Source organism: Martes martes, assembly GCF_963455335.1.
Source record: "Martes martes genome assembly, chromosome: 5".
In the NCBI taxonomy this organism is placed as follows: domain Eukaryota; kingdom Metazoa; phylum Chordata; class Mammalia; order Carnivora; family Mustelidae; genus Martes; species Martes martes.
Genome location: NC_137892.1, coordinates 104,424,478 through 104,436,938, shown reverse-complemented (window position 1 = coordinate 104,436,938; position 12,461 = coordinate 104,424,478). Strand labels below are relative to the sequence as shown.

At 39.0% G+C, this 12,461-nt stretch overlaps 1 protein-coding gene across 3 annotated transcripts in view; it reads left to right on the top strand.

Annotated features, from left to right (window-relative positions):
• The window catches only part of CREBRF (CREB3 regulatory factor), a 54,234-nt gene that overhangs the window by 14,068 nt on the left and 27,705 nt on the right, over positions 1-12,461 (top strand). The window contains exons 1-4 of one of the 3 annotated variants that reach the window (XM_080803315.1): positions 4,515-4,536; positions 5,884-6,085; positions 8,094-8,219; positions 10,091-11,177. In XM_080803315.1, the coding sequence (XP_080659441.1) occupies positions 6,077-6,085; positions 8,094-8,219; positions 10,091-11,177 (1,222 nt within the window). In that variant the 5' untranslated portion in view covers positions 4,515-4,536; positions 5,884-6,076. Of the gene's footprint in view, positions 1-4,514; positions 4,537-5,883; positions 6,100-8,093; positions 8,220-10,090; positions 11,178-12,461 lie in introns of those variants that run through there. The other 2 variants (XM_080803314.1, XM_080803316.1) reach the window with 2 other exon arrangements.

Genomic DNA, 12,461 nt, shown 5'->3' with positions numbered 1-12,461 from the left:
ATTCATCTGTTGATGGGCGCTAGGGTTGTTTCCACCTTCTGAATATTGTGAATAATGTAGCTGTGAATATGGGTGTGCATGTATCTGTTTGAGTCCCTGCTTTCAATTCTTTTGGGTATGTATCCAGATGTGGAATTGCTGGATGTATAACTTTGTGTGGAACTGCTAAAGATTCCTAGCTGCACCACTTTGCATTCCTACCAGCATTGTACAAGGGTTCTAGTTTTTCCACATCCTCCTCAACATCCTCAATTTGTTATTTTCCATTTTTTGGATAATAACCATCCTAATGGGTGTGTCAAAAAAATTTTTTTAACATCTACTCTGATGAATGTTGGATGACTCAAAAGTGCTACTTACTGTTGTGCGGAGCCAGTTCCCTTGAGTTAACCAACTAAATGGGAACAGTGCCCTACCCCAGTGGCTTAAAGAAGGGGAGCTGTAGGGATTTGAGCCATCATGTATATAGTATCTGCTTTTTCATAAGACATTTTCATTTATAGTTTATATTTTTCAACCTTTGAAAAATATGTGGACTCTCAGGAATTAGCTGAAACTCTCAGTTTCAGAAGAGACAAAATTGGGGGGCTCTTGGATGTGTGTAAGCTGCATGGGGCACTCTGGTCAGCTCTTGGGTTTGGCTTTCAAAGTTTGGATTAATGGCTTAAGCAGTCCCAGGGATGAGCTTTTTTAAAAGTCCTTTGGTCTTACCTGTCATCTTACTTCACCTTTTGCCTTGCCTAATGTACATAGTAAGCCTCAACATATTTTCAAGTGGAGAACCAAAAAAAAACAGGGAAGGACCTGGTGGAAAAGGCTATGAAAGATATTGAGCTGTGGCCATCTTCAAATGATACCATTACTGTTCATAAATCAGTCATTTGCTCCATTTTACTTGTAGGGGAGGAAAACTTTTCCTCTCTTCCCTTCTAGGTTCTTTGGGTGGTTTGATATAATTAAATTAACACAAGGCAGATTAACAGGAGAAAAACAAATTATTTTAATTTTATATGTATGGGAGCTCATCAAAATACGAGATTCAAAGAAGTGCCCAAAGCAGGCAGCTTTTATACCTTTGAGACAAAGAAACAATCCGTTAAGAGTTGAAAAGACAAAGATGTTTGGGCTTGGGGTAGCAAATTAATGAAGAAATAACAAGGTTTATTTATATTGCCTTCTTTGCCGTGAATTGCCTATCTCTGGCAGTAAGGATGCTTTCTATCTCCCAGGTACAGGGAGGGTACCTCTCACATGGGGAAATTTATTTCTTGGTTTTGGGGTGACAGGAAAGATCAGAGTGTCTTTCTTGCACTAGCTCTTTCTTGAGTAACTTCAATTAAAAATAATATGTGAGGGTGGCATATTGGGGCAGCCTGCCCTGAACCCTATCATATTGCTTCAGAGAGCTAGTTTCCTGTTAACAGTATTTTCCTGTGCCTAGGAGCTGTTGTTGAGTTGAATGAGCCCAGGTACAGAAAATCTGTTGGCAAATATTTCTGACAGACAACAGTCTTCTCTCCCTTGAAAAACCCACAAAACTGTTTTGAGAACTGGTGAGCCAGAGCTGTGAAAAAAAGTAATGCATGGGATTCCTGGGTAGCTCATTCCTACTGGGATAGGGTCCCATGTTGGGCTCTCTGCTCAGCAGGGAATCTGCATCTCCCTCTGCCTCTCCTCCTGTGCGGGCTTTCTCTCAAGTAAATAAAAATCTTCGGAAAAAAAATGGAATTCATAACTAGGGAAATTGATTTAGCCTTTCCTTTAGGGTGTTGTGGGGTTTTTTCTTGTTGTTTTTAATAACACTAGTCCTGGGGTCTGCTTGAGGGCAGGGTAGAGAATTTTAGGATCAAGTAAGTTTGGGAAATCATATCTGCTCTAGTCACCTATTGGTGATTAATAATGCACATTAGCGCTTAGCACCCTAAAGTTCGCAAGAAGCCTTAAGTAGAGTCAGTATATCTGTTTTATTTAATGTGGTGTTTTCCAGATCTCTTAACCCTTTTACTGAATGACCATTTAACATTCCTTAGAACAAATATTTCTTAGGGTACACATTGGGAAAGTAGACTATTGCTTTTAGTGTACATGACTTTAATATCAAAGTTTTGAATAAAATATGGGTATTCTTGAGCCCAAAGAAGTGTGAAGGCATCCTGAAGAGCAAGTTGTTACACTTTCCTCTTGTTGTTTGGCCATCTAAATGTCAGTGTACCTTTGTATTTGGCTCCCTGGTATAGGAGATGATGTGGGAGCAGTGTATCATTATGGAAGATTCTGTGCAGTGGTAATTGCTGTAGAAGCCTTTATTCTTTTTTCTTTTCCTTCCACTTTTGTTGTTCATGGTCTTTCACAATGAATGTTTGGAGTGGTACCAGGCATTTTGGAAAATGGGTGCAAAACCTTGGAGATAAAGATAATTGGTTGTGACCTTGGGTCATTAGTTTTAGAGAATTAAAAGACCTTCTACTGCTTGGGGTAACATTGGCCCTTCACTCATCCTGTTTGCTGCTACCTGAGAGACTGGGAGAAGCAACTAAGGACCTTTAACTATCCCAGGAGGATGTGCTCAACTCTTCACATGGTGGATACCCTCACTTTGGGAATTGGTGTCTTTAAAACATTCAGCCTTGTTGCCAATAGCTGTCACAGATGTTGAGTTTCTGAGATGGATGAACTGTGGAACAAAAGAAAGCATTGCCAAAATGTACCTATTGATAATCATCACTTTTTATTTTATTGGTACATCCTAATTTAATATCTCATTCAATTCTCATAACATCCCTTTTATAGTTAAAGGAGAATATTTGTGATTCCTCAGTAGGGTGCTAAGACACAAACTTAAATAACTTGCTCAAATTCATAAGCCTGCTTATTAGTTTTAATTATGGGATCAAAACTGGATTCCAGGTCTCCTGTCAGATGCTTCAAACAAGTGCTGTTTTTGCTAACTGCATTGACAACCTAGTTTTGAGGTCAAGTGTTTAAATAAAAAAATAATAATAATAAAAGGTTTCTCCTGCTCTGCAAAAGTAGAGTGCTCCTATGAAACCTTTCAAAAGCTGAAATGACATAAAGTGGAGAAGCACTTACCATTAATTATGTGGAAAATTTTTTGAGCATTCCCAGGCTTAGGGAATAACCTCTCGTAGGATTTTCTGATACACCTAGCTAATGCACGCACAAAATAAATCGGTATAAGGCACAGATGTTCATAGACAGAGTTCAGAACTTTGGCAGCTTGGTGCTGTGATGCTGGGTGGTTCCTGGGGAAGGAGCTGGGCAGGGCATTTGTTCCTCTGTTTGGGATGTGTTCTGTCTCTTCAAGGGCCCCAAACACAACAAACACTTAACACTATTTTTACCTATTTTCATAAAAACAAAAATCCTCTTTGGATTTCCTTCAGTTAGCAAAAATAGGTACCAGGATAGGTCTTTGTAAAAGCAAAGTGCTGTAACATGGACTTCAAAAAGTGGGGTTACCTCTATTTGCATTTGTATTTTATGGTTTTATGGCTTAGAAAATTCGGTGGCTAGGAAACTAGTGTTATTAGTAGTATTGTGTTCTTTCTAGAAATGAGAAAAATGAGGCCTAGAAAGATTGACCTACCCAGTGTTACATGGTTTGCAAGTGAGAGCTGCGACTGAAATTTAGCTCCTTTTTAGTCCAGTGTTTTCCCGGATAAACCAAGCTGTTGGTAGATGGTGTCTTTAGTTGATGGCAGTAAGTATTTGTTTAATAGAACTTAATCTTTTTGCGAGTCTTCAGTCCTGTTGCTTAGTAAGGATAAACTTGAGATTTTAGAGAGTATTAGACTTTTCTCTCATATCCAGTATCCAGGCTGTAGACCAGGATTATACTGACCCACTTCATTGAATGCGTCACTTGAATCACACACCTTTTTGGAGTTGAAGTAATAGGTCTAGAAAAGGCAGGTGACTGGGGATGCCTAGATGGCGCAGTCAGTTAAGCATCTGACTCTGGATTTTGGCTGAGGTCATGATCTCAGGGTTGTGAGATCTAGCCCCACATCGCTAAGATTCTCTTTCTTCTTCTCCCTCTGTCCCTCCCCACCCTTAAAGGAAGGAAAGAAGGGAGGAAGGAATGAAGAGAGGAAAGGAGGGAGGGAGGAAGGGCAACTGATCTTGTTTCTCACAAGAATCAAGGGAAGAATTAGGACTGAGATTGTATGTCAGCAGTAGGATCAAGGCATGAGGCCACATAAGGAGGAACTGGACCAGAACTGACCTTTGTCAGGAACCTAAACTGTAGCATGGGATTGAAATGCATAGTTAATTCTGTTTGTAGGCTCAACCTGGGCACTTGATGGTGTTTCCTAGGCTAGAACAGCAAGGTAGGAATGACAGCCCACCAGAGGGGAGAGCCTAGCAAAAACCCAGGAAATAGAAATAGTTGTCAATTTACCCATCTAATTATGTGGAACAGTTATTGAATCTCTTGTTGATAGTCTCTTTCTTGTTCTGCAGAGGCCTTTGAAATTGATGTAACACTCAGACCCTCCAGTCCAGATGTATTAGGTATGGAGCAGCTCAGCTTAAATTGGCTCTTTACATCAGTCTAAGAAAGGATATTGCAACTAGACTGAATGAGAGCAAGGTGCTGAGTGTAGGTCAGTGGTTCTCAACTTTTAGGGAGAGTACGAATCACCTAGAGGACTTGTTAAAACACTTAATTGGGAGAAGAGTTTCTGCTTTAGTTGGTCTGGGCTAGAGCTCAAAATTTTGCAGTTGTAACACAATCCAAGTTGATACTGATGATGCTGGTCTTGGGATCACACTTGGAGGGCCACTGATGTAGAAAAAGATGATGAAGTAGGTATAGCTGTTTTGTCCCCCTTAATTAAGGCCTTTGCAGGGGAGGGAAAAGGGAATTAATATTTAAATTTAAGGCTCTACCACAGTCAAGACTCTGTGGAGGTGATTTACAATCATTATTTAATCCTTGAAACCCCTCTGTGGAGTATTTTATTTCCCCCCAACATAAACATGTTAAAAACTTATTGGAATAATTTCTTTTTTAGCATCTTTTAAATATTTTATTTATTTGTCAGAGAGCAAGAGAGCGAGCGCACAAGCAAGGGGAACAGCAGGCAGAGGGAGAAGCAGGCTCTCCACTGAGCAAGGAGCCTAACGGAGACTTGATCCCAGGACTCTGGGATCATGACCTGAGCCAAAGCAGATGCTTAACTGACTGAGCCACCCAGGCACCATTGTTGATTTTTATGTATTCATTACTCCTCTTCTTTTTCTTTTTTTTTTTTAAGGTTTTATTTATTTGTTTGTCAGAGAGAGAGAGTACAAGCAGGCAGAGTGGCAGGCAGAAGCAGAGGGAGAAGCAGGGTCCCCACGGAGCAAGGAGCCCGATGTGGAACTCAATCCCAGGATGCTGGGATCATGACCTGAGCCGAAGGCAGCCCCTTAACTGACAGCCACCCAGGTGTCCCTCTTGTAGATATATAACAGATTTAAAATGTGGGTTAATTTTGCAGTAATGATTATGCAATACATGCAATTAAATATTGAGACATACTTTCTCATGCAGAACATAAAGTGAATGGGAGCTTTACTTTAACATTAGATACATCTTTCAGATCACAGGAAAAGATAGACCTCAGTTAATTTTGTTAGGGTGGTTTTTTTTTCTTTTTTAATGTTGCCAATTGGTTATTGACCTATCCTTTTTTAGAAACAAAGAGAGGAATGGTGAATTTCAGAATAGTTGGTACTAAGAAATGACCAAATTCTTGAGATTGCAACCACATTAAGCCTTACTCTTCTAAAGTGTTCTTTGTTAATGTCATTTTTGAAAGGTCAGCTTGTTTTTAATGGTGCTCAGTAAAGTTACTTTGTATTGTTGTTTGACAGATTCACACAGAAATACTAAAAAATAAATAAAAAGCACTGATCCAAGCGTTTGAATTGAAGGCATTCTGGGAAAACCTGCCTTTTATTGTGAAAATCGTCTTTGATCTTGAAATTAAAAGTAAAGCTGGAAAAGAATTTACAAACGAGGAAAAAACAAAGTTTGGGATCGGACTCACAGGATCTGGGCTTGGAAATGCCTCAGGTAAATCATACAGAGTAGGTGCAAAGTTTTATATTTTCCTACTGCAGAAAGTCCATACTGTTGGTTCTGTAAGTTCTCTGAATGTTAACACAGCTTGACAAACTCCCTTTTTAAGACATTTTATTTCTGATCTCAGCTAGTTTTGAATACATGTCCCTCCTCCCATTGCTTCTGTTTCCTCCTTTGCTACACTTTGAAATTTAATGAGCTTGACGTGGGGAAATGTGGTGAATGAAAATTTGGTTAGAAGGGGGCCAGATCTGCTGGCTTTAAGGAGGCTCATCCAACTCCCCTGAAAATTAATCTGCCACAGAAAGCCCACTTCCATCTCCTTGTCTGCTTCCTGTTTCCCAGTTATTCCTTTATTCCTTTCCATTTATATACCTTTTGAATTTAAAAGTAGTTAGGAGGAAACGGTGAGAGATTTCAACCTTTCTCTTTCATATATACACATATACTCTCCATACATATATATACTTTTCAGAAAAGGTTACTGAGAATGATTAGATCTATTTATATTATGGTAACTACTTTGATCAGTCCTGGTTTGAGGCGATCTCTGAAATAAGAAAAGAAGCCCTGTTTTTCCCCACTGCACATCCAGACTTCTTCCTGTCCTCCTCCAATGGTTAGCTCTTACCCTCTTCCCTCTTTAGGTTCAGTGCTGAGGAGAAACGTAGAAATAAGGAGAGGGCAAGGACTCTTAGGTGGCTTCATGTTGGGCCAGGCAGAATTATGCCTTGAGCACAGAAAATAAGCACCTTGCTGGGATTATCCAGTGGCTCAGAGGCAGGCAGCAGAGGCAAAGAAAGGGGATTTGCTAGTTGATATTAAGAAGACCAGTGGCCTAGCTCCACCCCAATCTCCTGGCCAAGTGGATTACACATACTGATTTGGAGTTCTTTCCCGTTTAGAGTTTAGTTTGCTGCTTGTGGACTACTTGAAGTTAGAGCTATAACACACTTACTTTGAGCTTGCAGCCTGGTAGGGTTGGGGAAAATTAAGAGAAAGAAAAGACTGGATTGGGAAGTACCCATGAAGAAAAACATGATAGGAGAGCATGTATAAGAAGGCCAGTATGTGGTAGGTAGAAGGTATATGAATAGAGAAATGTAAGCAAATAGATTAATAGAATTTTTTTAAGTTTTACCAAAAACTTGTAGAATAAGAACAAAAAGGCAAAGAGGGAATTTTTATTCTTTTACATCCTCTTCCTTCATCCAAGTTAGATTTCAGAGTGAGGCCTTTCACTTGTTTGGGCTGCTTTAGAAGTGTGGGCCCTGACTTCCTTCTGGAGTGATTTGTATAGACGTTGAAATGGAAAAGTGGGTTGGAGGGAAAAGGAGGAGCATCAACTCTTGGTGCCAAGTCTTTTTCCCCTTATTTATTAAAGAATGACTTGTGCCCTTTTCTGGGATCAAGATTAAGGCTGATGAGCTCATGCCCAAGTTTCTGGTCTCACCAGTAAGATTTTGGGATATTTGGCTGATCCTGTATCTTCATCATCACATTCCTGGAGGCATTGGTTGCACTAAAGGTGCCCAAATTGTCTTCCAGATTGTTTGTGGAAATAAGACACTGGAGTCACTTAGGAGTACAGAATGAGACCAACTTGCTATCTCTGCAGACTCCAGGAAATAGGAGGGAGTGCTCCATATTGGGAAGATAGAAGAGGAAGTGTTGTTAGAGATGGGTTTGAAGAAATGTTATATAGCTGAATAAAAGTACTCATTAGGTAGTGAATGCTGGTTCTAGTGGCTGAATAAGCTTTAGTTTTTAGAAGTTAGGTGTTAGTAACAGTTGCCACTATCTCTTTTTCTGTTTTTAGTGCATCTTCATTATTTTCCTAATTTAAGTAATGCTAGTTAAATCTCTCAAATGTGCTAAAGAGTAGAAAATATACAGAATTGTTGTAAAACTAAGACGCTAGTGGGTGTGGGAGTTATGTGTAATAAACTGGTCTTGGAGTAGTCTTTAACTTTCTAAAGTTAAAATCACTCTGTTGTAGCCTAGTGTAAGCGGAATGGATCCGCCTTTTGGGGATGCCTTTCGAAGCCACACCTTTTCAGAGCAGACTCTGATGAGCACAGATCTCTTAGCAAACAGTTCAGATCCAGATTTCATGTATGAACTGGTAAGTAACATTTTCTTGGATTCTGCTTTAAGTGATTTGGGGTAAAAATATTGTGGTGTAGTTTTTTTTTTTTTAATTTATAAATGCCTGAAAAGAAAAAAGGATGTCAAGTTTGATTTTTTGACTGTCAATCTAGTAATTTTAGAAGGCTTTATGAGCCCATTGAAAATAGTAAGAGCAGGGGAGGTGGGTGAGGGGATGGGTGAAACAGGTGAAGGGGATTAAGAGTACACTTACCATGATAAGCACTGAGTAATGTGTAGAATTGTTGGATCACTGTATTGTACACCTGAAGCTAAAATAACACATATGTTAATTATGTTGGAATTTTAAAATATGCATATGATTATCAAAGTAATTATTTATATATAAATACATGCACACACACATAAAAGAAAATAGTAAGAGAAGAGTTTATCTAAATATCCTCAAGTTCAGTTTTTGATGATGAGGATGGAAAGCTGTCTTTTTTGATATGCCGGACTGCTAAAGGACTCTTCAGCTGGGATATTTAGGAATGATAACATTTTTTTTTTTAAGATTTTATTTATTTATTTATTTGACAGACAGATCACAAGTAGGCAGAGAGGCAGGCAGAGAGAGAAGGGAGGAAGCAGGCTCCCTGCTGAGCAGAGAGCCCGATGCGGGGCTCGATCCCAGGACTCTGGGATCATGACCCGAGCCGAAGGCAGCGGCTTTAACCCACTGAGCCACCCAGGCGCCCCTAGGAATGATAACATTGAGCAAAGCATATGACATAGAGAATATGAGGTAAAAATAGCAATTCTAAGCAGTATACTTATCACTTATTCCCAAGGTAAATAGAAATCTAAGATTCCTAAGAAGAACATTTAAAAAATAATTTTAATTACATACAGCTTAAGCAACATGGAAGTATATAAAAACTGCAAGAATAAATATACAAATCTGTTAATTTACTAAAAATCATTGAATTGTACACTTAATACAGGTGAATTTTGTGGTCTGCAAACTGTACTTCTTTAAAGCTCTTAGAACACAGACACACACACCCATAAGCAAAAATGAAGCAAGAAAGCCCCCACACAAATGCAAAAATGAAAATGTCCTCGTTTCCTTCCTGAACCTCCACCTTCTAAACCTTTTCCACAAAGATAAGTACTCCTAACAGAGTCCTTCTGTTCATATATAAATACATGAGTATTTTAAGTTGGAAGACACATTCATACATACTGTATTCTGTAACTTAATCCTTGTAATGTAAAGACATCTGGTAAGCAGCCTCTCTTGCTAGTACATTAGACTTTAACTGCGTTCTTTTTAATGGCTGCATAGTCTCACTAACACATTTTGAAAATCCTATCTCTGTCACACTCGTGAGGAGTACTGTAGTCCCCATGCCCAAGCGTTGTTAACCAGGTCTAATCAAAGATCTTACTCTTCTGTGGTGGAATTTCAATTCTTTGATTTGCTCTTTGCCTCTGTATTTAAGTTCTCACTTCAGAAGATAGGTTCTTCTGTGATGAAGGTAAGGTCTTCATTTTTTGCTTTTAATTGAAGCTTGTTTCAAAGGAGATCCCCAAAGTTTTCTAAGTCAAAGATCAAGAAACGTAAACCTTTCTTAGAAAGAGTGTTTGTAGTGAAGTTCAAGAGTCCTTGATATTTAGACCAGACCTAAGCCTCTCGAGGAGCATATTTTCCCTTTGTTTTCCTTGCCCAAGGAAATGATATTAAATGGACTGGTAAAGTGACATGTAAAGAGTCTTTATCTTAAAATAAAATAGACCAGAGGTCAAATACTGACTTATCATTTTGGTACATGGATGTGAGGATGGAGGTGAATACTTCTTTCCTAAAATACGGTGTGTGATTTTTTTTTAAACTTTTCTCAGGATAGAGAGATGAACTATCAACAGAATCCTAGAGACAGCTTCCTTTCTTTGGAGGACTGCAAAGACATTGAAAATCTGGAGTCTTTCACAGATGTCCTGGATAATGAGGGCGCTTTAACCTCAAACTGGGAACAGTGGGATACGTACTGTGAAGACTTAACAAAGTACACCAAGCTAACCAGCTGTGACATCTGGGGAACAAAAGAAGTGGATTACTTGGGTCTTGATGACTTTTCTAGCCCTTACCAAGATGAAGAGGTCATAAGTAAAACTCCAACTTTGGCCCAGCTTAATAGCGAGGACTCTCAGTCTGTTTCTGATTCCCTTTATTACCCTGATTCACTTTTCAGTGTCAAACAGAATCCCTTGCCTTCTTCATTCCCTACTAAAAAGATCTCAAGCAGAGCAGCTGCCCCTGTGTGTTCTTCTAAAACTCTTCAGGCTGAGGTCCCTTTGTCAGACTGCGTCCAAAAAGCAAGTAAACCCACTTCAAGCACACAGATCATGGTGAAGACCAATGTGTACCATAATGAAAAGGTGAACTTTCATGTTGAATGTAAAGACTATGTAAAAAAGGCAAAGGTAAAGATCAACCCAGTGCAGCAGAGTCGGCCCTTGTTGAGCCAGATTCACGCAGACGCAGCAAAGGAGAACACCTGCTACTGTGGTGCAGTAGCAAAGAGACCCGAGAAGAAAGGGGTGGAGCCTCTTCAGGGTCACGTCACTCCAGCTTTGCCTTTTAAAGAAACCCAGGAACTGTTACTCAGTCCCCTGTCTCAGGAGGGTCCTGGGTCAATTGCAGCAGGAGAGAGTAGCAGCCTTTCCGCCAGCACATTGGTCTCAGATTCATCCCAGAAAAAAGAAGAGCACAATTACTCCCTTTTTGTCTCTGACAACTTGGGTGAACAGCCAACCAAATGCAGTCCTGAAGAAGATGAGGAAGACGAGGACGATGTTGATGATGAGGACCATGATGAAGGATTTGGTAGTGAGCACGAACTTTCTGAAAATGAGGAGGAGGAGGAGGAGGAAGAGGATTATGAAGATGACAAAGATGATGATATTAGTGATACTTTCTCTGAGCCAGGTATGGTAATGCTTGGAGGCTTACCAAACTGACCTTTCTCCTGTCTTGAGATATGGATGTTTTCTTTGCCTTAGTTTGGGGATTAAATGACTTACTATCTTGGCTCAAATAAGTAATTGCTTTTTTTCTATTCAGGCAGTTCTAAAATAATCACTTTTGCTCATATAGTGATTCATAGGCTGATTCTTCGAGGGCTTCTTAATTTATGTTAAGAGACTAATTTGTTACTCTCTGAGCAGCTGTGCAAAGATGCCAAGAATTGATTGATTTAAAACTATTTCTATTTATATACATGTCCCTCTATTATAGTTGAGGCAAGTTAAGAGTGCCCCAATGGTAAACCAAGTGATGGTGCTTTATATTACTCGTGCTTATAACCAACAAGACCTACTTCATGAATAATGTAAAAAAAAAAAAGAGCTTTTTGTGTCTGTCCCATCTTTCATTCACAGTTTTTTTTCCATTTAAGAAAAATACATGCTGTAATTTAATGATCATGAAGGATACTCTGCTTTTTTTATATATATACACAGCACATATAAATAAAAGGGAGGAAGAAAATGAAACCTGTGGGAATTGATTCACTTCATTCAGCATTTACATGCTTGGGCTGTTGCCACTGTTGGCTTGTGCAGTATTTATGAAAATGGTATTGCCAAGTGGCACACAGTTTAAAATGCACAAAGAAGTGAAGATCTTCAAATTTAAGCAAAAGTTGTTTTCTTCAAAAATAGTGTTGATGCTGTAACTTGTATATAAAAAAACTAAGTTATTTTTAAAACCTTAGAAATTGCAAGAGAGCTCTTTTGTTATAATTGCTGGAATTCCTGGCAGTATAAAGATTGGTATCTAATTTTCAGAAAGGTTTTTAAGCCGTAGTAGATATATGGTATAGCTGGTGAAGCACTATTATTGCTAGAAAAAAGACTTTGCTTTAGTGAAATCTTTCTATTACACAAATTCTTAGATTTGTGTATTTGATACAACCAAATTTGACTCGGGTGGAGTTTCAAGTAAGGAAAAAGTACTTTAATCTGGAGGAAAAAGGTTTATGTCTTTTTTTGGTTTACTTTAGAACTCTGCATAGTCTAGATAGAAAAATGATTTTTTCTACTTAGCAGGAAGATTTTTCTCTCAACAACTTAATAAAATTTGCTTTGAGGGGCACTTGGCTGGCTCAGTCAGTAGAGCATGTGACTCTTGATCTCAGGGTTTTGAGTTCAAGCCCCACCTTGGGTGTAGAGATTACTTAAAAAAAGATCTTTTAAAAAATCTGCTTTGAGG